This window comes from Ochotona princeps, chromosome 9, assembly GCF_030435755.1.
Source record: "Ochotona princeps isolate mOchPri1 chromosome 9, mOchPri1.hap1, whole genome shotgun sequence".
NCBI lineage: Eukaryota > Metazoa > Chordata > Mammalia > Lagomorpha > Ochotonidae > Ochotona > Ochotona princeps.
Genome location: NC_080840.1, coordinates 42,852,212 through 42,877,836, shown reverse-complemented (window position 1 = coordinate 42,877,836; position 25,625 = coordinate 42,852,212). Strand labels below are relative to the sequence as shown.

Sequence of the window (25,625 nt, the reverse complement as noted above, 5' to 3'; positions counted from 1 at the left end):
TAGAGATCATTATGCTCAGTGACGTGAACCAATTTAAAAAGGACAAATATCATGTGTTCTCTCTGATATAACACAACCTTCATGAAAAATACAAGATCAATAGATATATAAGGGAGCATGCACATGCATATATTCATCTAGCAGAACTGTATAATGGAGACTGGCATACGAAAAAATGAAGACACAGTGTAGTATGCATTTTTACCCCCGAATAAAAAATGGACTCCTAATACCCTGTTAAATAAGTTGCTGAACTTTCTAACATTGTCCAAATCTACAATGTCAGGATACACTTACATAGTAGAATGATGAACTTGTGGTTATTGTTGAAGGACTATACTACTGTGATAATCTAGGGGAAGTCAAGGTGAGAGGGGGGAATGAAGAGGATAGAAGGGGAAATCTCTGAGCATATGGAACTGTATCACAAAAAAATTTTAAAGAGAAAATGGATATAGAATATGAGCAGTCATTTTTCAAAGGATGAAATATAAATAACCAACAGACACATGAAAAAATGCTCAGGATCACTAATCACTATGGAAATACAAAAAAAAAAAAAACTGCATTGAAGTGGGAAGATATATCAGCTCAACTGGCTAATCCTCCACCTCCAAGAGGCAGCATCACATATAGTCATCGATTTGTGCACCAGCTGTTCCACTTCTCATCCAGCTCCCTGCTTATGGCCTGGGAAAGCAGTGGAGAATGGCCAAACCCTTGGAACACTGCACTCAATAGGAGACCCAGAAGAAGCTCCTAGCTCCTGGATTCTAGCTTCAGGTCAGCTAAGCTCCATCTGTTGCAGCCATTTATGGGGTCAGCCAGTGGACAGAAGATCTTTCTCTGTGTCATTTCTTCCCTCTATAAAATTCACATTTCCAGTATGGAGAACGTTTCAAACAACTCAAAATCAACATACCGTATGGTCCAGCAATAGCACTCCTAGGAATACATCCAGAACACTTGTTTTATGAGAACCAACATGCACTCCTATGTTCATAGCAGCACAATCAGTAATTGCAAAAATATGGAAGCAGCCAAAATGCCCATCAACAGAGGATTGGATAAGAAAGCTATGGTTCATCTACTCCATGGAATACTACTCAGCTATTAAAAAAAAAATGCAGTTCTTTGTGGCCAAATGGGCCAAACTGGAAACCATAATGCTAAGGGAAATGAGCCAATCCCAAAAGGTTAAATACCACATGTTTGCCTTAATTTAAGATGATATGATGTTATGTATAACATGTTATGTTATGTATGTTATATGTTGTGTATAAACTAAAACTGAAATGTCAATGAGGTGGTCACAGAAGGTAGTTAAGAACTCACATTTATTTTTAACATATTGGCTACTCATTACTATGTCAATTAATTCCATAATGATGTAAATTTTTGCTGATGGTATGTTGGAGCTTTTAATTGATCGGAATGATACTCTGCTGGCTCTGCCTTCAGACCAGAAAGGGTATACCTAAGAAGACGTTGAACTTGACTGGACAATAAGATGCTGGACTCTATGTTTGGTATATGCTTGCAATGGGGGAATCTCAACTGAACTTGAACTGTGGTTATGCAACAAGGCGGAGGAATCCACCATGGTGGGAGGGTTTGGGGAGGGGTGGGGAGAATCCAAGTACCTATGAAACTGTGTCACATAATACAATGTAATTAATGAATAAAAAATAAATTAATTAAAAAAAAAGAAAATTCCCATTTCTAATTAAAACAAATAAATCATTAAAAAGGAAAATCACAATGAAGGTTCACATAACCCCAGTTAGAATGGTTATCATCCAAAATAAAATAAAATAACAATGCTAGCACAATCATTATGGAAATCAGACTGAGATTCCTCAGAGATCTAAAAATAGATTTATCATGTGACCCAGCCTTCTCTTTTATGGAAAGTTACCCAAAAGAAAGAAAATCAGTGTTACTTGTAAATTCATGTTACTACAGCCCAATTCATAATAGTTAAGATATAGGACCAACCCAGAAGTCTATCAACTGATAACTAGATAAAGAAAATGTGGTATTCAACCATAAAAGAAGATTGAAATCCCATTTTTTGCAAAAAAAAAAAGGATGCCTCTGAAAACCATTATGATTAGTGAAATAAAATAGTATCAAAAAGACAAGTATTATGTTTCCTCTGCTATGTGCCAGTTAATATAGTACAAAAAAAATGTTTGGGAAACAAAAATCATTTGGGTATATGATTTTTGTTTTTAGCCCATTTTACACTCCTGTATTACTGTGATTTTCCTGCTTTTTACTAAACCAATAATAAGAATAACTTGTGTGAATACAGACTGACGTAGAAAGAGGAGGGAGGGAAGTGTGGATTTCTTCATTGAACTGTATCTATGAAATGTTTAAAATCTGTTATTTTCATACTTCATACTAAGATTTTTTTTTAACTACAGCCCTGTTAAGCCTGGGAATTTGACTAACTGCTCCTTTCTTATCCTTTCCAAAGTCTCAGATCTGTGACAAATCAGCTGATAAATCTGAGGGCAAGTGCAGGGAATTTCAGGGTAAGTGCTCCAAATCTAAAGGCTCAGCATTGTACATCTCTGCATTGGTCCTGTACTACAGTGAGGAGCCTCTACAGGGACACCACACTACCATGGTATTCACAGCCATATAGCAACATCACTGATTTAAATCCTTTTTTCAACAAGTGATCATTAATTAGGCTCTCCATATACTACCAAGTACTATACTACTCATAAGAAATAAATATACATAATATCTATTTCCAAGTTTCAAAAGCCTCAAAATCTGTGTGAAAGGAAAAAGGAATTTTAAAAATTGGTATAGGGTCCTGGGAAATACACTAGGGGCTAAATCCTAGCCTTGTATCTGCCGGGATCCCACATGGATGCTGGTTCATATCCCAGCTACTTCATTTCCCATGCTGCATCCTGCTTGTGGCCTGGGAAAGCAGTATATGATGCTCTAAATACTTGGGACCCTGCATCTATGTGGAAGACCCAGAAAAAGCTCCTGGCTGCTGGATGCTGGCTTTAGATCGACTCAGCTCCAGTGTTGCAGTCGCTTAGGGAGCAAATCAGCAGATTGAAGATGTTTGTCTCTGTCTCGCTTTCTCTCTTTAAACCTGCCTTTCCAATAAAAATAAATAAATCTTTAAAAAATTATTATAAATAGATTCTGTACTGTAAGTTAAAATCTTTAGCTGCATTTCAACTATAAAGAATAAAGATTCTAGTGTGACACAAAGTCAGGTTTCTATCCAATGACTCTAGGAGAGATGGTAAAAAAAAAAAAAGGAATCAATGAAGTGCAATTGATGGAACTTGAATAACAGTTGCATCAGGGGAGGGAGACAGGGAAAGAAAGATAAGAGCAGAGGAGATCTTCAAGTTGCTGATTTACTGAGGATAGAATGTGGGAAATAGCCAACACATGCCTGCAGGTGCAGGGACACACAGGAGACAGCACTGTGAACACTGTCTGATAGGAGTGGGTCTCTCTCTCTCTCTCTCTCTCTCTCTCTCTCTCACACACACACACACACAAAATCTATGCTTCTATGCTTCCATATGCCTAGGAATTGCTGTCATATTAACCTTACAGTGTCCTTTTGTAAGCTCAATAAAGTTTTCTGACAAAATTTCAGTAAATTTTTTAAAAAATATTTTCACATTACCTTTTACTTTCTGTTCTTTTATACTATTTTTAATAAAATTGCAAAGCAAACTTCCTGTGATGAAGCCAAATCTTACCTGGACCTGTCCCATCATGACTGATCAGAACTTTCTTCAATTTCCCAAGAGACACAGCCTTAATGGAAAAAATATCAACCTGTACAAGAAAGAAAGAAACTGAGTGACCACTAGGATGCATTATTATTATTGTTGTTGTTGTTGTTGTACTGCTATAGGTTACCATCACTCCATTACTATTTTCAGATGTTGCTATCACCAGTGGAAAAGTCTAAGACACACAAGGTTAATTTACTTGTCAGGCCACAGACTAGTGAGGAATGGAATCAGGACTTAATTCTGGTAGATAGCTCCAGATTAGGTGCTTTCTATTATTGTTTTGCCTTTTGGTATGATTTGTTTCTTAATAAACATGGAGTGGAAATACGTATGCAAACACATAGCAGCCGCTAAGCTCTGGGTATTGCACATCCTGGAATTGATACTAATCAAAAATACCTAAGACTTGAAAAAAAGAAGAAAGAATGCTTCTCTACTGAAATGTTAAGACCTTTATTTTTCTGGTTATTATGCCCTAAAGGTTACAGTATAGCAATCAGCAGATCTATCCTACTGTTTATGAACAATCATTATTTCTTAAATGGTTTCTCAACATGTTCCTGTGCAAGTCTTCTCATAATGCTTGCATACGTTTCTGTTGGCAGACAGCTGGATTAAAGCATTTGTGGCTAACATACATAGTTTCAGATTTTCCAAAACGTTTGTACCCACATACACCATGCTCTAATATACACAGAGTTTTGAGTGCCTCATGGGTTAATCAATATTTGTTATCATCATTCTCTTCTCATTTAGTCATCTGATTATACATAATAAATAACATGTTTCCATCTTGTTTTTCTAATGATGATTAAAGGTTGGGTGCCTTTCACGTGCACTGGCAATTTGGACATCCTTCTTTTGTCAAGTATATCTTCAACTGTCCTGCTCATGTTTTGCATTGGGTTACCTCTCTTTTTATTGTTGAGCTGTGGGTGTTTCAGATATAGACTATAAGTAAGCCTTACGAAAATGCAAATTTCACAGTATCTTTACACATTATGTGACTTGCCCATTTACTGTTTTAAAGGTATTTTTAGGAACAGAAGACTTTAATATTAAAATATTGAAATGGAATCTGGTATTTTAAGCCACCACTTGTGACCACAGCATGGCAGGTTGAACTGTGGTCTAGTCTCAGATGTTCCACTTATGACACTACATCTTGCTAATGTGCCTGAGAAGGCACAAGTGCTTGTGTGCCTGGTACCTAATTGGTAGACCCAAATGAAGTTCCTGGCTCCTGGCTTGATCCGGATAGGCACTGACAGCTGTGGTCACTGGGGGAAATGAAGCAGCGGGTAGAAGATTTCTCTATCTTTCTCTGTTGCTTTGTTGTTCAAATAAATACAATTTTTTAAAGAAATGAGCAAAATACATTATTTTTCTCTTTACATTGAGTATGCTTCCTGTTTTATTTTTTTAAACCTTATAGTCATCGGTACATGTGCATGATGGCATTATTTATAAAAATGAAATTATGAAAGCAATACAAATATCCATCAACAGATAAATGGATATACAGAATGTAATAGATCCATGAGATGGAATTTTATTCAGCCTTTAAAGGCAAGTTCTGACACATGACACCATTTACAAGAACTTTGATGACACTAGGCTAAGTAAAATGAGGCTGTCACAAAAAGACACAAACTCTGTGATTCCACTTACATAATGTTCCTAGAACAGTCTGATTCATAGGGAGAAAGGAGAATGGTGGTTGTCACAGGGTGTAAGAGGGCATAAAGGGGAGATATTATTGAATGTGTAGAGTTTCAGTTCTGCAAGCCGAAAAGATTTCTGGAAAATTGAAGGTAGTAGTCACCAAACAACAATGTAAAGATACTTAGCGTGGTTGAAATATACATTTAAAACTGGCTAAGATAATTAGTTTCAATGTGTATGTATTTTTCCACAGTTGAAAACATTTAAAACATAGTCTTAGGAGTGTTGTTGTTCTGGTGGAATAAGCCATCACATGTAACACTGGCATCTCATTTGCAATCTCTGATTCAAACCCCAGCTGTTCCATTTTTAATCCAGCTTCCTTCTAACACATCTAGGAAAGCAGCAGAAGATGGTCCAAGTCCGCGAATCCCTGCCATCTGAGACAGCCAAATGGAGTTCCTGGATCCTGATTTTATCCTGCCCAGTCCTGGCTATTGTGGGCATTTGTGGAAATGAATCTCTCTGTGTCTCTATAATCTGTTAGTAGAGTGGGCAAACAGGCTAACCCTCCATTCTGTAGTTCCAGCATCCCATATGAGTACAAGTTTATATCACAGCTACTCCATTTCTGATCCAGCTCTCCGTCTACGGCTTGAGAAAGCAGCAAGGGATGGCTCAAGACCTTAGAACCTTACACCCACATAGGAGGCACTGCAGAAGCTCTTGGCTCCCAGCATCAAATCAGCTCAGCTCTGGCCATTGCAGCCATTTGTGGAGTGAACCAGTGGGTGAAAGAACTTCTCTATCTTTCCTTCTTTCTGTGTAAAATATGCCTTTCAAATAAAAATAAGTAAACATTTTTAGAAGTTGTAGCCACCTATCCAAATAATGAAGATTTTTCTCTGCAATAGATATTATGCTACTTATCACATTTAGATCTGAGCTGGCATTGAGTTGATTTGAGGGGACATCCGGTACTTAGTACTAAAAAAAAAGGACATAATTTATTCTCCCCTGCAATAATATCCAACTACCATAAAATCATAGTGAAAATTTTATCCTTTCCCAATGCTGTGTCTCAGGATGTGTGATTCTGTTCCTGGACACTGTATTCTATTTCTGTGCTTTATTTGTCCTGTCTTATACAAAGTGTTGCAGTCATAATTTGTCTTAACTTCATAGTAAGTCTTTATACCTAGTCCTATATATCCACCAACCTTGTTTTTCCTCCTTCAAGATTATTTTTGGTATATCTAATTCTACTTCTCCACATAAATTTTATAATCAGATTGCCAGTTTCCATAAAAAGAACACTTCTCAGATGTTTGAATCGTGTTGCATTAAAACTACACATAGACTGGAAAGAAGTGAGAACTTTATGATATTGAGTCTTCAGCCCAAAAATATAAATTAGATATAAATTAGTATCTTTCAAATGTTTTTCAGTAAGGTTTCCTAACTCTCCATACAGAAGTTTTGCCTTGGCTGTCACAACGACTGCTATGTAAGCGGATGAAGCAACCATGATGATATGGACAGAGACTACCTTCCCTGCGCTGTTCCCAACACTGCGTCTGTGTTGTCTGAGGCTCAAGTCCAGAAAGGAGCCTGTCACTTAGGCTAACTACCGTGACCTGCACATTGCACACTTGGCACTGGTTTTTCCTCTTTCCTTCTTGTGCTCCCTCATCCTGTCACTCCTGCTTCCTGAAATACCCTTTCCTACTTACTGATCATCTGCAGGACCTGCTTAGGCAGGGCTCACACATACCAGGTTATGAAGGACTCACACATACCAGGTTATGAATGTCTCTCTCCACTGCTGGATAAGACTCTTAACTCTCACTACACTCCATGCGACCTCACAATCCTGACTCTGCTGTGACTTTCTGATTGGCTTCTGGATGCTAAACTTGTGCTCGCAAGTGACAGAAAGCACCATTTACACTAGATTCCCTTTTGTATTTCCTTGTTTAATCCAGTGCCCATGGCACTCAAGCCCTAACTACCTTTAGAATCAGGTTAAATGGCATTTTAGCAAACACCCTCAGTCATGCTCAGGAGGGTGCTAGCTTTGTTAAGAACTGGTCTACCCCACCTGGAAGTAGAATCTTGACGATTTTATTGTTGTTTAATAGGGAAAATTGGGACTTATGGTTGTATTGCTCCTGCATAAATAACATCTCTACTCAAATCCAGAACAGTAACAAGCACACCAGGAAATAAGCACACCTCCTTGTCGTCCTGCTACAGACCAAATGAATATCTCGGGGTATGTCTTTTAGTGTGTCTTTTAAGTTAAAATCTAAGTAAAGATTATGAGTAAAATATAATGAAACCTTTCTGTTACCTGTCCACGCAGAAACTTGACCTTGTTGTTCTTGGATTGATGAAGCCTTCGTCTCCCAGAGTCCCCTCTGGTACCAATGAGGTTGATAAATACGTTAGACTCTGTTCCTGCACCTGGCTTTGTGCCAGTGTATGTGTAAATCTCATAAGCCACCACTGAAAAGACAGCAATTTTATGTTATGTTTCTCATTTTTATTTACAAGAAATAGTTACATGCTTAGTCTTGAACCAAGTAACAGACTTTTTCTTTAGTATTTGGCTCCAATTCTACGCATTAGGTGGACTCCCATTCAGACATACTCCTGGTTATTTATTGTTTACCCTATTCATGCTCAGCTATTCCCAAAACTACTGTTTCCAAATAATTACTGTTAGTAATTATGCACTTTCATTAACCACTATTATGAGAAGTTACACTTTAAAAAAAAAAATCTCCTCTCTGTTAAGTAGATGAAAGCGGTAATTTTTTCCCTGAGGCTGGAGTGTGCTAATCACAGCTGGTCATTCGTGCTGCTACTTCTTAAAGGTTACTATTCCAATAATGGATATTTTAATAGCCCTCTTGAAAAAGAAAATAAAACCACAAAGACCTAGAGAGATGTAAATTTAAATGTAATTTTTAAAAAGAGTACAATGAAATACCAGAAAATTATAACCCACAAATATTTGACCTTAGAATTAACACAATTTCCAAGACTGTGGTAGGAGTCACTCGTTAGAAAGGAGATTTCTCTTGCTGATACTACTAATATGAATAAGATCGTGGATACAAAGAGCACTTTTTATTCCAAGAACACTTTATAAATCATTCTCTGTGCAATTGAACAGTTGCATTTATACAAACCCACATTAACATCATCCAAAGAACTCAAACATTAAACTCCAACAAGCAAGAAAACAAACTAAGTGAGGAACATTGCCTGTTTCTATCATGCCTGACCTTTCAGAAGACAAATGTGGTATATCGGGAAATGGTATCACCAGTGAAGATAAATCAGTTTCTTTGTGCAGTGTTACATACTCTAAAATACCCCAGAGAGAAATCCAGCAGAGTCTAACGGAAAATTAGAACACCTCTTGTGAATTTATGACAACCAAAGAAGAAATGTTCAAAGCCACTCATGAAGAACAGCTGTTCTCACATGCACCCTCTAGAATTGTCTGAATGCTGTTCTGACACGCAGCCTCTAGAATTGCCCGAATGAGATGAAATCAAAACTTCTGCTAGAATTCCCCACGAAAATGAGAATGAGGAAAAGCACAACTTTCTATCTATACAGAGAAAGCCATGTTCTGTTGGCTGACAATTTTTTTTCTAATTCAGGCAGAATGAAGTTAGTAACAACTTTTTAAAAGGGGAGAGGTTCAAAATATGAAAAATGTATATTTAGTAACATGGTAAAGGAATAGCTAAAAGTTTTTAAAAGTACACATCAGAATCGTGTTGGACACAAAACACATTTTTAGGACATCAAAAACAAAAACATTCAGTCTGAATCATTGTACACATCCACCGAGGAAGCGGCAAGGCTTGCTTGTGAACCTGCATGCACTTGCGTGATTTCTCAGCATAGCCATCTCAGAAGCTGCTATGCATTAATTAGGTTAAACACACATGCAGCAAAAAAGCTCTGACTTGCAATCTAAAATTCAAATAAGGAGAAATAAAGGTATCAGAAATCAAGAGCATGGTGGTTATTATAATAGAACATTATTCTTTTTCCCAAACTGTATCAAAAATTACATAATTTAAAACGGAAGATGAAAAAAAACACGATCCAACCCAAAGAACCAGACATCTTGTTGAAATCTGTAGGATATACTCTACTTTGACTGTGGTAGATGATATAATTCGCTAAGCATTTGCTAAAGTTATGCCACAAAAGCATGTGGATTCTTTTTTTAAAATGCTAAATCCACAACCATGAATTCTAATTCTAGACTGCTTCATGATCTTCAGGGCCACATAAAATTCTTCCTTACCCAACTCAGCCCAGAGGGAGAATTTAAGAAATTCTTAGTTAACATTTCACTCAAATCCTACCCTAGAGTATCATGTGTGCTAAATGAGTCTTTGGAATTGAAGATTGCCATGGACACTTAGCAATACTGCTTCTTGCGCCTGAAATGTCAAGACTTGTTGATTGAAAAGGAGAACCATTTACTTATCAAATTGTAGGTTTGGGGAAGGTGTGTGACTTAGATATCAAGTACCAGTTATTTACCCACATCCCACATAAGATATCCGTAGTTCAAGTTTCAGCTTCACTTAGTTTCAGGCTTCTGCTAATGCACATCCTAGGAAGCAGCAGATAATGAGTTAAGTGCTGCAACCCTTGCCACCCACATAGGCAGCGTGAGTTGAGTTTTTGCCTATTGGCTTTAGCCTGGTCCAACAACATTGCAGACATTTTTGGCAGTCAACTACAAGATTGAAGATCTGTCTATCTGTGTGTGTGTGTGTGTGTGTGTGTGTGTGTCTGTGACTTAAAAAAATTCTACACATATGAGGTTGGCTTCATGGCTGTATAGATCAATCCTCACTTACAAATGAGCATCCCATATGGGATGCCAGTTCATGTCGTGGCTGCTCCACTTCCCATTCAGCTCCTTAACTGTAGCCTGGGAAAGCAGAGGAGGATGTTCCAAAGCCTTGGAATCCTTCACTGGCATGAGAGACCCAGAAAAAGCTCCCAGCTCCTGAATTTGGATCATTTCAGCTGAGGTCAGTGCAACCATTTGGGGAATCAACCAACAGATGCAAGTTCTTTCTCCCTGTCCCCTTTTCTCTATAAATCTGCCTTTCCAATGAAAATGAACAAATCTTTGTTTAGTTTTGGTAACATGTGTTTTCTATAAACTTGCTGATGACCCCATTTATGCATGGATTTCAACAATGTTTGCACCAAATTAAACTTACATTTTAATGTTGTATTCCATGAGTTATTTTAAATATCATCATTTCTGCTGACAAGTACCCATTGTGTTGTATAAATTAATAAGGCTAAAAATTCATCTCTACCCCAAGAAACTTCCAAAAATGTAAAATAAACTCCTGGAGAAGTCCAGCAATAAATTCAGAATACATGTTTGAAAGAATCTGAAATTAGCTAAAACACTCAGCATATGAAAGAAATGCACTTCAAGACATTGAAGTTTTACAGCATAGAAAAGACCATGTTGCCTGAACACATCCAAATACAGCTTAAATTAAGTGTTCTGATTGCAAATGTTCATTGATAAAACACCAATTTTAAGAATTATCTATTCAATATACCCATCACCACTGTTTGGCTAAATGTTTCTGAGAGCTGACTTACTGTCTCAGGTTATCCATGTATATTGGACACTTCTGCCCCCCCAAAATGAATTTCTTTTAATACTCCCTTTGGTATTAAACTTTCCTTTCTGCCAATTATGAGTAGTTTCCACTGCCTCTGAACACTTTATTCGCTCTGACAGTCTGCCAGAGTACAGAAGAAAGTACTTGTCTTTCTGTTTGCCACAACTGCCATTCAGCTTGGTTGATAGCTGCATTATATATTGTCACATTTTTAAAAATATCATCATCTCTAACACTCCTGTCCTTATATTTACCTATTATTATCATTTCTACAATTTCCCCATATCTCAAGAATGCTTAATGCGGTTATCACCAGCAGAATTCAGCATTTTCCGACATTTACTCTCTTTAACTTATTTATTCTTTAGGCTTCTTAATTTATGACCTATATAAGGAGACCTATTATCTTCTTATTCTTTACTTAAAACTCATAAAATCTTCACCTACATTTTTTCCAAACATCACTGCAGACTAAAATCCTTGCCAAGTGTCTGTTAATGATGATCTACCTGCATCAACTCTAAGCATAACTCTGAAATAACTTTGAAATTCTTAAATTCTTTAGTCTTTGCTAATGGCAACAGATACTTTATTTCACTTATTTATTTACTTATTTATTTATTTGCTTATTTTTAGCTGCCCCAAGATGATCATAACCTTCCTCTGATTGGTCAGTGGTATGGGGTCAGTAAGTTTCCTTTGGAATGGTAAACAGTAGACTGCCATATGTCTGGGATAATGGTGGTCTGGGTATCACTAGTTTTGATTGGAGCCTGTAAGTTCCTGAAAAAGCTTTCGAAATGGAAGCTGGCATGGGACTGTTAACCATATTATGACTCAGAGTCCCTTACCTTTGTGTCATTCGCTTGCCCCAAGTGAGTTAAACTTTACAGAGAAACTGGAAGCTATGGAAAAAAATAGTGTGCCTCAACAAAAGAAACATCAAAGTTGTGAGGGGCTTGGGGTTGGATTTCTGTTGCTAGAAAGAGTTAAGGAGAGTAATGGTGTAACAAATGACACATAAATAAGGCCAAAGACTTATAGGGGCCTCCAGGAGCCATACAAGACAGCTGAAACAGTCCAGAAACCTACAGGTGATCGAATATTGCTCATGAGTCAATATCCCGTGCCTGATACCCATGATCCCGGCAGCCTCCTCTCATGGAGCCATGTGTCATCTGAAAAGAAAGCAGCCTGGACAAAGCCCTGCTTTCTGTTGATCAGAACTGGAATTCACTCACTAAAAAGATCATTATATGTCACCATTCTGGCAAACATATCAAGACACAATGATGACACTGTAACTGAGACTTCCTTTCCTACAGTTTCCTGCTGTGTGCTAGGGACCTGGGGGCCTCCCAGGAGTGACACTTACTGCCTGAGGGAAAGCCGTTCTGGGAAAGGCCTAGAACAAGAATTTCATTGATGTACAGAGAATTTTAGGAGAGTCATAGCTTATGAGAAACATGACTATCAATCTTAGGTTTTGAAAAAGTCCTGTCTTTAAAACAAAGGTTTGAAGAAGCTCCTGTATTCCATCTCCTCTCACTCCTTCACTCCCTCCCTTTGTGCCTCTGATCCAGCATTCAGTAACGGAACATACAATGGCCAGGGTGAGACTTGGGAAGCCCCAAGTCCCAGGGATGGTGTGTGGCAGGCGCCAGAGCTACTTCTCACAGTGTGGCCCCAAGGCATGTGGAAAAGGGTGTGATCAGGTGATGGTCCCAAAAGGACACGTTAGGTTCTGAAGGGCATGCACACTGTGTGGGCCTGGAAACAAAAGCCTTCTTGAATATGGGTTTCCCTAAGCAGATGGTGAAAGGGGAGGAGGAAAGTGAGTGAGAATCACTGGGGAAGGACAAAAGCAATGGCTGGTGCCTCTCTCACTAAGTATCCCTCCCTGTGTGGCGTGACATCCAAGAGCTGAGACAGTCATGTGGATCTGGAAAGGAGATGGATCAGAGGCGTCCTGAATGGACCAGATTTGGGCCAAAGAAAAGAGCATTCTCCTGGAAGTGACTGAGTTTCTTCTGATTTATAATCACATAGGTTGGTCCCATCCGTGGGATTACGTCTTGAATTATTCTCTACTTACATTCAGAGAAGTCTAATCAGCATGCAATAAAATTTACTCTTTAAAGATGTGTGGTTTAATGAGTTTTGACAGAAAGTTATAATCCTGCAGCTTTTGCTGCAATCAAGAGAAAGACCTTTTTTCTCATTCTGAAAATTTTTCTCATGAGGAAAGTGGATTTTAGTCAGTTATGGAGAATGAAGGAAAGTTTATAACCTCAGAGTTATTGTCATGGCGAGTCAAATCCACGACAGGGTGATAAAAGCTATGCAAGTATGAGACACTTTCAAAGCTTGTGGGGAAATGGGATTAAATGTTAAGCTTATTTTGGAGGAAAAATTTTAAGAGAAATGCATACATTTCCATGAATTTTAAGACACATTATCTACAAATAAACTTCACCATTTCTGGAAAGATTGCCACACAAAATATATTTTTGTTTTTTAAATGAATGTATAAAAGAATTGAAGCAAATGAACTGCCGAAAAACTGTATTCGACTTAGTATCACTCTGTGGTTTTCATTTGGACTCCATTTGAGGGATTAACTCCTAATATCCTTTCATGTAAGGAAGGTTTTTATTCCCTTGGCTGTCCGTTTCTCAGTTACCTCCAGGTAAAGTTAAGGTTGTGGACCTGGGATAGTGAGGGGAGCCTTCATGAAGCTGGCTGGAATGAAGTGACTAAAATGTGCGGACATACCATGCCTTTGTATAGACAGAATTGAGTCCTTCCATATTGGACTTGTGCGCATGTCACTGGATGCACACAGCATCAAGGATTATTTCAAAAGGAAAAGGCCAGTTCTCATTCAGTCTATGATATCAACCTGGATCACAAATAAAGAAGTACCAAGGACCAACTAATGTCAGCCTAGAATGGAGTAAGTATATAAGAAAAGGCAAAGACCACTGCAGTCACAGTCTCCTATTCACCAATATTAGAAGGGGAAGTAAAACAGTTGAGGCAAAAGGCTTCCCCTCTAGATTGCCAGAGAAACGCTATAAAGGGAAGCAACCTTCTCAATTTACAATGACTTTGAATAAAGCATGAAGACTGTCAGGTCATTCTGTCATTCAGAGTCACCTGAAATGATTGATGATCTATGAAGCCATAGCAAGATTGCACTCTAAGATGCCCATCCTCACAGTGAGCTCTCCTGCAAGAGTGTGCTTCTATACCTACAAGGAGCTCTTAGATCTTTGCCAATGTAGACAAATTCACCCATCCATCAGTAAGTGTTGTCTACTGCTCACTGCGGGTTGTCCAAAGAACCACTTTGATCTGAATCTAACTAGTACTTTTGACTGCAGTTTACCCAGAGCTGTGCCTCTAGCCAGGCCTAACCTCCCAGGCACTGTGCAATCCTAGACCAGAAGCCTGTTTTGCTCTGGTGGTAAATAGAACTTGTCTCTTTGTTTCTAACTTGTCTCCTGATCCTCAGTTCACTTTAGGGTCCACTTAGCTTCTGTGTTTTGTCTCTGCCTATTGTGGCCTACATGTCTTACAGGGGCAGACAGTGGAGTCTGGCTTCTTAGACTCCCCTGACCCCTTGCCTGAGGAGTGACTGAAAAGGGCAGAAGGCAAATATCAGATATTGTTAAACCTACATGCCAGATGCTGTGCTAGAAGGTCCTGCTGAAGGAGCCCATGTTCAGTGATTACCCCATCCACTTCATCCAGTACCACTCACTGTCATTTTCTTTTGGTCCAGATCACCGAAGATTTCCGAAACTGCTCTGAAAATACTTCCCACTTACTAAATAAAGAATAATATCAGGAGCTGACACTGTGGTACAACAAGCTAATACCTTGCTTGTGATGCCTATAGTCTACATTGGAATGCCAGTTGGAGTCCCTGCTGCTCTACTTCTGACACAGCTGCCTGCTAACGCATCTGGGAAGGCAGCAGAAAATGGACCAAGCACCTGGGGCCCTGCCACCCATGCAGAAGACCAAGCAGGTGTTTTGGGCTCCTGGCTTCATTCTTGTCCAGCACTGACTATTGTAGTCATTTGGAAAGTGAACCAGTTGATGAAAGATGGATCGCTCTTTTTCACTGCATTTTCTTCTCTTTTGCTCTGCCTTTCAAATAAATCTTAGAATAAACAAGATTATGCAAAACATTTTCCAGATGTTTCCCTAATGCCGCACAGCACCTTTCTCCTGATGAAGTACATAGTCCCCAAGTCAATGAGAAATGAATCATGGGACTTAGAGAGATAAGTACCATGAGAATACATGAACACACACACCACATCACGCCATATGCTAGGAGAAAACACCATTTCACTCCAGTGAAAATTGTGGGTCCTGACATTTTAAGTGGGACCTTAACTGGAAGGGTCTTCTTCCAAATATTTAGCCCCATAATTTTTATTTTTTTTTATTTTTTTTTTTATTTTTATTACAAAGTCAGATATACTGAGAGGAGGAGAGATAGAGAGGAAGTGGAGCTGCCAGGATTAGAACCAGCGGCCATATGGGATCAAGGCAAGGACCTTAGCCATTAGGCCACGCTGCTGAGCCCTTCTTCCAAATATTTAGCCCCATAATTTTTAAATGGCAGGATACAGGGCTCTAGGGTAGGCAGCCTCACCAGTGAGCAAGCACTCTAGGCCATGGCCTCAATGCCTTTCTTTGCCTTTGCCTGAAAAACAATCTCTGGATATATTTTAAGTCTTCCCAACTTCGAATGGCATAAGCAAGTAACCAACACATCCCAGGGAAAGACTAGAGGAGCATGCTCTTTTCAGGTATGCCTTCAGTTTTATCATGGTGTATACAGTATTGTCATGAATTCAAGTGTTTTTCCTTTCTGTCCTCTTTAATAAAAGCACAAAAGAAAATACAATTGTTTGTGTTTAAAGTACATCCCTAGTCACTCTTCTTTTGGCATAATGCTCAAGTGCACTAAGAAGATATTAAAAGATTTTGTGGGATTCCATGTGAGCCCCTCCCTGCAGAGAGACAATATCTCCATGCACACACATTCCTGCTCAGCTGTGCTCTGCGAGGACTGCTGGACTGGGCTGAGTACCTGGGGAGCTCTGCCAATGAACTTTCATTTAATTTAATTAATGGACTGTTTTAGTGCTTTCTCTCATATCTCCAAGAATTAAGCTTTCTCAGCATTCATTGTGATGTGATCATGTTGCTACAAACAGCCCAAAGAAATCAGAGCTGGGAAGCAGATGGTCAATGAGATTCAGCGTTAAACATGCACTCACAGTTCAGTTCCAGTCTGTGCTAAAGGGCTGAGGGCCAAGACTGTCTACGGTGGCTGTTTGGGGCTCAATCTTCATGTGTTTCCTGGTTGAAATACTCATCTTACTTTTGAGAAAGAAGCACTCTGGGTTGTAGAAAGAAAAGGGGGTGGAGATGGAAAAGGGAGCGGATTGTCTTCTTATTATATTATATAGAATGTCCTCAGGGAGACATCTAAATCTGCCCCAAGATGGAGCAACTGGCCATGCAAAGGCCTGAGGCATTGGACTGCACACAGGCTAGAAGTAGCAGAGGCCACACCTGCAGGACTCAGGACATAAGTAGGACTTTGTCTTTTATTTTTAGTAAGTTAGGAAAGCTGTGCAAAGCCACAAACAAAGGAATGACATAATCCGTTTGATATTTTAAGCAGGTCATGCTAGCCGCATGGTAAGAATAGCCCATACTAATTCAAAAGTGTTCTTTGTGAAATCAAAGTTCTCCCAACAGTGCTAAGGGTGGGTTTGGGGAAAGACAAGTCTAAAGGGCAAGAGAACAGAAACTGTTCACCAGGTGCCCGAGTCATGAAAAATGCCTTGCCCGCTCTAGTGGAAACCCCACAAAATGGTCCCAAGTATGATTTTGGGGTATGGCCTGATTGACATCAGATGTCCTCTTATCCTAATTCAAAGAGCCCTTCTTTTCTTTCAAAATGTCCTGGTTTGGATGGCGAAAGGTACGGTGATCACTCCAATGGTAGATATTATACATGGCATTCCATGCAGCAAGTAAGACTCAGAAAACTTGTATGAACTGCAATCATTTACAAAGCAAGGGAGAAAAGTGGGTATCTGAAGCCAGACTTTGTTCATTCGAGCTCCAGTAACTAAGGGGATCAAGCTTTGCCTTGCTCTACATCTCACCATGGTAGTGGACACGCAAGGTGATAAAGGCTAAGGCATTATTGTGCACTCAGTTTTGGTTTTCACCTAAGCTCACATAATTGATTAGCTAACTAGTCACTGAGATTTAAGATTTGTTTTGGGTTGTTGTTGCTGTTTTCTGGAAAGGCAGACACACAGAGAGAAGGAGATACAGAGAAAGATGCTCCATGAGCTGGTTCACTTCCCAAGTGGCTCAACAGTTGGAGCTGAGCTGCTCCAAAGCCAGCAGACAAGAGCTTCTTCCAGGTCTTCCATGTGAGTGCAGGGTCCCTAGGCTTTGGGGCATCATCTACTACTTTCCCAGGTCACAAGCAGGGAGTTGGATGGGACATGATTCGACACCTATTTGGGATCCCAGCAGATGCAAGGCAAGGACTTCAGCCACTAGGCTATCATGTCAGGCCCCTAGTCACTGAGGATTTAAAAACGAGCCTTTTAAACACTAGCATTCACTTTGTCCTCTATACATATAATAATGTAGAAGTATCTTCTTTATTTGTTTTGCTGATCATATTTGTCTCATCATCTATCAAGTGGAATGAACAGAAAAATTTTAACTGTGTCCATATTTATTTTATAAACTTAAATTATAAATGTAATCAGCATTCTAAGGAATACATGGTTTGGAGTTATGATAATTATTAAACGTGATCTACTGTTTAGAAGAAAGCATTTTTTCTTAGATGTTATCAAAGCTTGCTGTGGGTTGTCAGCAGATGTTTGAGGAAGTTGCTTCTTTTCTCACTGGAAGTTTGATCAGTGCAAACCTTTACCATGACAATATTCTCAAGCATTCACAGCCATTTCTTGACTTTTAAAAAACGCCAAACACACATCCTGTCCACTTGTTGAAGTCAAGCATCAATGTTTACTTCACCAATCAATGTGGCCCCAAACCTTACCTCCCAGTATCATCCAGCTCTCCTGGATGGCGTCTGGAGGCTATTGTGAGCTTGAGTCTTATGTTCCTTGGGCATCCTTCCCAGACCACTAGCCAAAGATTCTTAATGATGGTCAATCCAGATGATCATCTCCTTGCTGCCTCTCAATACCACCATGGTAAATGGTGAATAATGCAGAGGAAGATGAGGAACAAGCTCAGGTTGGCAGTGCTAACCCATGGAAGGTAGCATGGAAAAATTACTTTCCAAATGGTGGAATTTTGAGTGTCCAGATGGCTCCTTGTCTACAAACAAGTCTGAATTCCTCACCAATTCCTAAACACTGAGGTGTCATTTTTTTCCATTTCCTTGTTGCAATTATTTTTTCCTAAGTGAGTAAATATTCTTTCTGGAAAAGGGATGTCTGGGTTGATTTGGGAGAGCCTAAGAATACTGAAAAGATAGAATCAGATGAGAAACAATCATTATCGCATTGTACTGTTTGATAAGAAATGCTTTAATAAATGGTTGGTGTGATTCAGTGAAGAAATTACCCCTTTAAAAGGGAACTGCTAATAGGTAAGTTTCATCAGCTAGTTGGAAGAAAGGATGAACAGAAAGATGCAAGGAAGATGTGCTGTGCCTTTATTGCAGCTCCAGTGAATGAACCCAAAATCAATAGTTCATTTCAAGTACAATGCTGTTTCTTTTCTGTCTTGAATTTTTTCCCAAGCTTATTCAATTAGTATTTTTCCATGTAAAAAATTGTCCATATATCAAATCAGAGGCAATTAGAAGCAATATAAAATAGTTGTCTAATAGAGTTTAAATAAAGTTCATTTTGAAGCAGTTTAACCTTTGAAAACACATGGCAAATTGAAAAATAACCAATAGAGTAAAGTAGTAAGATTTCTTCTATTTCTTGTTGGTACTATTAATTCAAAAATTATTCTAAACACCATTGTTTAAAAGAAACATGAATTCTTGACAGGTGTTAGTAATAGAATGGACAGGCCATAGGGTGAATGGAACATACAGGGCCTCGGTTTTCCAGGGTAAAGCCAATATTCTAAATGTCTTAGTCTTTTTAAAGCTCCTAACATTTTCCCCCATTTCTTATAGGCTTCCTTGGATACAACTTCTACATCCACTTGTCTGCAGAACAACTTGAAATGATAGGATCTAGAACTGTACACATTGGATGGAATTTATGTGGGAAAATATTTTTGCAGATTATCAAAATGCATGATTATACCAACATGATGAATTAGTATTATTGTGTATGTCTCTCATTAAGCTGGATTTATACAATCTTTCTTACCATATCTGAATTAATAACAGGTGTTTTGTGGCACAAGCTCAAGGGCTCTGTACTATGTATCATTATAACAGGAATTGGGACTATTGTTGGATGATGAGGCTGGTGAAGAGAAGACTCCATGTAAGTTAAGATAAAAGTGGAATGAAGTGGAAGAGCAGAGAAGGTGACTACAGTTGGGGATATGGTGGTTTCAAAGCATCTGTGAGCTTCCCAACAAGACTTTCAGGAGAAAAAAAGAAGAAAAAAAAAGAAATGAATAAGTGTACAGAGAGGGCCAAGGGTGATAACTACAGCCATGACAGAAGAAGAATTCACACAGAAGAGTAACTGTGGCTATTCCACCTGTATTTCCTCCAGTACTTAGTACTCCTGACATACACTTGGCACTTAATGCCTATTGGCATGCTCATAACTTGGGATAATTGAAGAGGGAGGAGTAGAAATGATAAGATGATAAGTCACCTAATAAAATGTTCAATCCTTAGAGGTAAAAAGAGAAAGACAGTGAGAGGTGGGTATTTGGCAGGGGAGTTGTGATGCCGCTTTAGATACCTGCATCTCATATCAGAATGCCTGGTAATACAGGCATTGTAATTATAATAATGCTTCCAATACACCTTCCTATTAATGAACACCCTAGGAGGTATCCAGTGATGACTCAAGTAATTGTGTTCCTTCTTCCAACTTGGGAGTTCTGGATGGAATTCTAGTCTCTAAGCATCAGTCCCAGCCATGGCAGGCACTTGGAGATGAACCACTGGATGAAACACTCTCTCACTCTTAATCTCTTGCCTGCTCTCCCTGTTTTTGAACAAGGAAAGAGTAGGAATGAAGATAAAAATGTGCTATTCTGTGGGCAGTTAACAATGAAAATTAGGAAGATACAGTCTAGGGGAGAATTAAACATTTAAACCCACATTCTAAAGTAAAGAAAACCAAGTGGAAATAGAAACAGGAAAAGATACGACTGAATATAACTGTCAAATAACAAGGTTGATATCACATTTTTGGGCCCAACTTGGAGATTTAATGAAATTGTATAGCATTTTTTGTGTAATTACTGTGTTTAGAAACATTGCTTAGTCTAAAGGACATTATGCTAAACACTGTAATTGTACTAAAAACTGTCTTTTGACATCACAATAATTTTTATCCCATTTTATAAATGAAGCAGAGTTGACTAAGGGAGGCTAAATATTGCCTCAAGGGTTATGGAGGAAAACACATCACCAAGCCAAGGCCAGAACCTGGCATTTCTGACCCAGAAACTCTAGAAATTCCTCCTTTTCATATGAGAGATGGATAGAATAGAATACAGCAGAGAGTGAGGGACATTAGGAACATACTCACAATACATGAACACTGTCATTTAATATCTAACAAAGAGGTCAGCAATGCCCAATGAGAATGTTTTAACTGCAGCAGTGGAGACAGAAACAAAGCGGCCATCAGAGATACAAGGAAAGGATGGAGAAAATCATTTGCTGACACAATGAGGCTAAGAAGAAAGTCACATTTCCCTGAATAGCAAGAAAACTTACAGGAATTGTGTTGACCACCTACACATACACACAGATGCTTGTACCCATTTTCACCTTTGAACAGACATGCAAGTGTTATTCCTAGAGCCTAATGTTCTAACTCTGGGATAGAAAATTACAATTTTGCTCCATTTCAGTGGACCACCTGCGCCAGTTTCATGTGGGCTTTTTTGTTTGCTTGCTTGCTTTGTTTTGTTTTGCCTTTGCAGTCAGAGTGCTAAGAATGCTTTTATTTAAATTTTCCTTCATTTTTTTTACAAAGCAAAATGATATTTCTAGTGAATGAAAATTATGTCCAATTTCAATGTCTGCAGGTAAGGCTTTAGTCACACACAGCCACACCACCTGCTGATGTTACCTAGAAGTGCTGCCTTGCTGTGCTGGCATAGGGGGGTACTTTCAACAGATATTTCACAACCTATTGAATGTCAGGTGCGAAGACTCTGGCTCTTCTTAGAAAATATGCCATCCCCTATAATAAATCATCTGATTTAAAATTTTGACTTCACATCACAAAGAAACTGAAATTCTTTACCTGGTAAAGGCTGTCTCTTAGCTCTCATAATGGGCACTTCTTTCCATGTATCTCCATCATCATCATTCTCAGCTATCCAGGCATCAACAGACAAACAAAATAGCTCATGGCTGTCCATGCTTTCCAGTCTGATCTCTTCCAGATACCAGCTGGGATCCTTCCCACCATTGTCATGTCCAATGCATATCTTATAGATTTCACCAAGATCTTTAAGACTTATCTGCAGCTCAAAGGAAAACAGAAAAAACACCCTTAGTAATACTCTGTGAAATTAATTACTTGTTATCATCATGAAATAGCATTTTGTCTGGTAAATGGCATGGCCACTGACCAAAAGCAAACTGGTAGATCCAAGTTAACTAGATTTGAAAGGAGGAGTAAGATAGCAGAATAGAATAAGGACATTTTCAACAGGCAGAGAATGAATGGAGGAGAAGTTGATAGGGCACAAAAGAAAAGATACTTAAATATGCACATGAGAGAAGTCAAACAACATATAAAGGAATCACAATAAGACTTACTGCTGACCTCTTAGAGAAAACCATACAGGTCAGAAAAGTATGGAGTAACATATACCACAGTGACATAAAGCGACATAAATCACAGTGGCTTTTCTACTTACCACTTGTTGACTTGTTTATGTAAAGGAATTAGTCTTGTGATTATAAAATACACTGAAAATATGTCAGTGTAAAAATTAAAAGAAAAACAAGGAAGGAACAAGGAACATAGAACATGGGTGGAGGGGAAGAGTATGTGAGAACTATTATTATACCCTCAAATCCATGTATATGAAATACATAATATTTGGTTAACTTTTATAAATAAAAATAATTTACTTTTTTAAAAAAAATCAAGGAGAGAGATGGAATGAGGAAACAAGGGAAGGGAAAGTATGATTATCTTAGGATTGTACCTATGAAATGCATGGAATTTGTTTGATCTACATTAATACAAATAAAATAAAACTGAAAGTTTTAGTTTTGATCTTGAATTCTCCATGAGTTGCAAAGCCAAGTGAAGGGAATTGTGAGACCTATTTGTAGTAATCTTGCAACTTCCTGGAAGTGCATAGTCATGTATTATGATTGGCAGAGCTGTCCAGAGGGCTTCTCCTAAGAGTGTGAAGTCATCTGTGAGTCAGGTCTCCTCAAGTCATGAAGCTGCTCCAACTCCCTGGAACCCTTGATGACCTCTTTTCACATGGCCACTGAAGATATCCATGGGCTGAACCAATCCTTTCCCATTGTGGTGTATTTCCTACTTACTCCTGGACTGCTTACTCACAATTCTGTTTCTCTACGTTTTTGTACTTATAAACAGACATATAATTAAAATAAAAGGCAAAACACTCCTATATCCAAAATACCCATAGAACAGATGTACAGCTTGAATTTTAATAATTTGCATTAGAGAAGATAAAAATAATTTGCAAAATGTGAGAGATGGAATTTACTCATCACTTGTTCTAAATGTCTTTGTGGTCTTTCCTTTTTTTATATATGTAAAGATTTATTTATTTTTATTTGGAAAGTCAGATATATAGAGAGGAGGAGAGACAGAGAAGATCTTCCATTTGATGATTCACTCCCCAAGCGGCTGCAACAGCTGGAGCTGAGCCAATCTGAAGCCAGGAGCCAGGAGCCAGGAGCTTCTTCTGGGTCTCCCACGCAGGTGCACGGTCCCAAAGCTTTGAGCCATCCTCAACTGCTTTCCCAGGCCACAGGCAGGGAACTGAATGAGAAGCAGGGCTTCCGGGATTAGAACCAGTGACCACATGGGATCCTGGCGCATTCAAGGTGAGGACTTTAACCACTACGCTATTCCAGCAGGCCCCATGATCTTTTTTAATCTCTTTCTTTTATATTCCAGGTAATAAAACTCTGCCATGCCGAATGATATCAGAACATTATCCAAAATCACAGTGAATGTGATGAACACTAAGATTCCTGAAATCAAATACACTTCTTTCTGACTAAATTTTCTCTGTAGTTATTTTTATAGATTGTTTACACCTTTTATAGGAGAAAATTTGTTAAAATTTTAAGTGGCATAGACTCCCCAGAAATCCCAATTACCAATACTACTTTATTTAAAACCAATAAATAATAAAACATATCTTATTATGTATACCCTTAATTGTATTGTAACTACATTTTTTACGTTTTACATTCATTTTTCTCTTTTGAATACAGTCACTGACTCACAGCTTTACACAAACTCAACTTGTTTCATCAGCTATCATGATCATGCAGTGTGTTCAATGGAAGCCCTTCGAAGTTGGTTCTTTCGTCCTTCAGCATTGCCCTTGACACTTTTTTAAGCTCTCATGGATTCCAGAAAACAAACAGATATTTGAGATCATTTCTGTTGTTTTTTTTTTTTCTTGCTCCAAAACACAGAATTTATTTCCCTTCCAAGGACCCCAGCTCTTTTTATCTGAATGCATGATTGGCAATAAAATCAGGCCACTACAGGACACATGAGACTTGCTGGGCAGTGGATGAGCAGTTGCCATTGGGACAATTAGTGGCGACAGATTAGACAATAGGTATCTGTTGGATGCCATGTGTTTATACTAATGTTGTCAGTGTCATACATTAATTTGCTCTCTGCTTTAGCTGGAGTTTGTGATTTTAGTCACCACTCAGGCTGCTTGCCCTGGCCATTTTATCTTCGTAGCCAACAGAAGAGGTAAATATTTGTACTCCCACCCCCATCCTATGCACCAAAAATGCTGAGGTTTAGAAAGCACCAAATTTTCCTCCTTTACACAGGAAGGCACAACACGTACTACACCCCCGAACAGCCGTTATTTGTTTTAGACAACATAAGCCTATCAAAATCAGTGTAAATGTGCTCATTCAAATTTGCATGCCATGGCAGCACCTATTTGTTTTAAACAAACCTATGGGATTATCCTCAGCTTTTAAAAACTGACCAGCATGTATTTACTTGAATGGCTGGGTCTCTTTACACAGGTTTAGAGGAATTAGAGCTTTTATTTTCAGAATGTTTGTGGAATTATAGATATCATTCATTTTGATGCAACCAAGTTTAAAATATATGTATAGCTCTTTCAATAAACATTTTCCATGAGCTATTTGAAGACCCTTTGTGTACATGGATTTTCCTGCACCAAAATGAATTAATTCTTTAATTCAATTTTCCACAAGTTTTTGAAATCCTGTTGTATATGATGATCTTTCTACAACTGCATAGCTATTTCCACAATTTTCTATAATTGCCATAATTTTCTATAATTATTACTGTTATTCTCTGCTTCTTTGAAAACTCCCTGCCTTCTTTACACCTACCTTCTTTCTCTATTTTTCTCTCTTTTTTCATTTTGGAAGTTCATTTCTGGCCCATCCTACAGAGCTAATTCCATCTTCAGCATTGCTATCTGTATATGTCTGGCTTAAATATGAATTTTCCTTCTGCTTCGTGTTTTGTTTCTAAGCCTTTTCCAGTTTTATCTTGTAGGTTTGCCTTAAGATATTCTCTCCTTATGGGTCTGCCTGTGGATTCCTGGAGACTGTGTCTTCTTTTACTCTGCTGAAGACACCCAAGCATTTATTGAATGGTGTACCTCACCTCTCCTTTCTCCTTTGCTTCCCAAGTCCCACCATTCTATGGAGACTATGGAGTCTCCTAAGGCAGTGACTTGCACCCTAAGTCCTCCCTTCTGCCCCTCTTTGAGTACTTAATTTTTTTTTTTATTTTGTGGGATTCTCAGTATCTGCCTTGTTCTGAAATCCTGGCAGTAAACATCCTCCTCCTCAAATAAGCAAACAGAGAAAAGAGTGCTTTACCTCCCAAAGTCATTTCAATGGACAAAACACAGGTGGCAGCCATCTTCAGAAGACAAAGGCCCTGAAACTAGAACTCAGAAAACCAATGCAAAGGTGAGCTCATCCCTCCCTGCCTTTCCTGAAGCTGGCTTTCTCTCCAGGTCAACAAAAGCC

At 38.6% G+C, this 25,625-nt stretch overlaps 1 protein-coding gene across 1 annotated transcript in view; it reads right to left on the bottom strand.

The window, feature by feature from the left end:
* RP1 (RP1 axonemal microtubule associated) overlaps positions 1-25,625 on the bottom strand; it is a 280,642-nt gene that overhangs the window by 11,828 nt on the left and 243,189 nt on the right. The window contains exons 26-28 of the mRNA XM_058668634.1: positions 21,658-21,877; positions 7,813-7,967; positions 3,756-3,834 (exon numbers count right to left, since the gene is read on the bottom strand). Coding sequence (XP_058524617.1) covers positions 3,756-3,834; positions 7,813-7,967; positions 21,658-21,877 — 454 coding nt within the window. The remainder of the gene's footprint in view (positions 1-3,755; positions 3,835-7,812; positions 7,968-21,657; positions 21,878-25,625) is intronic.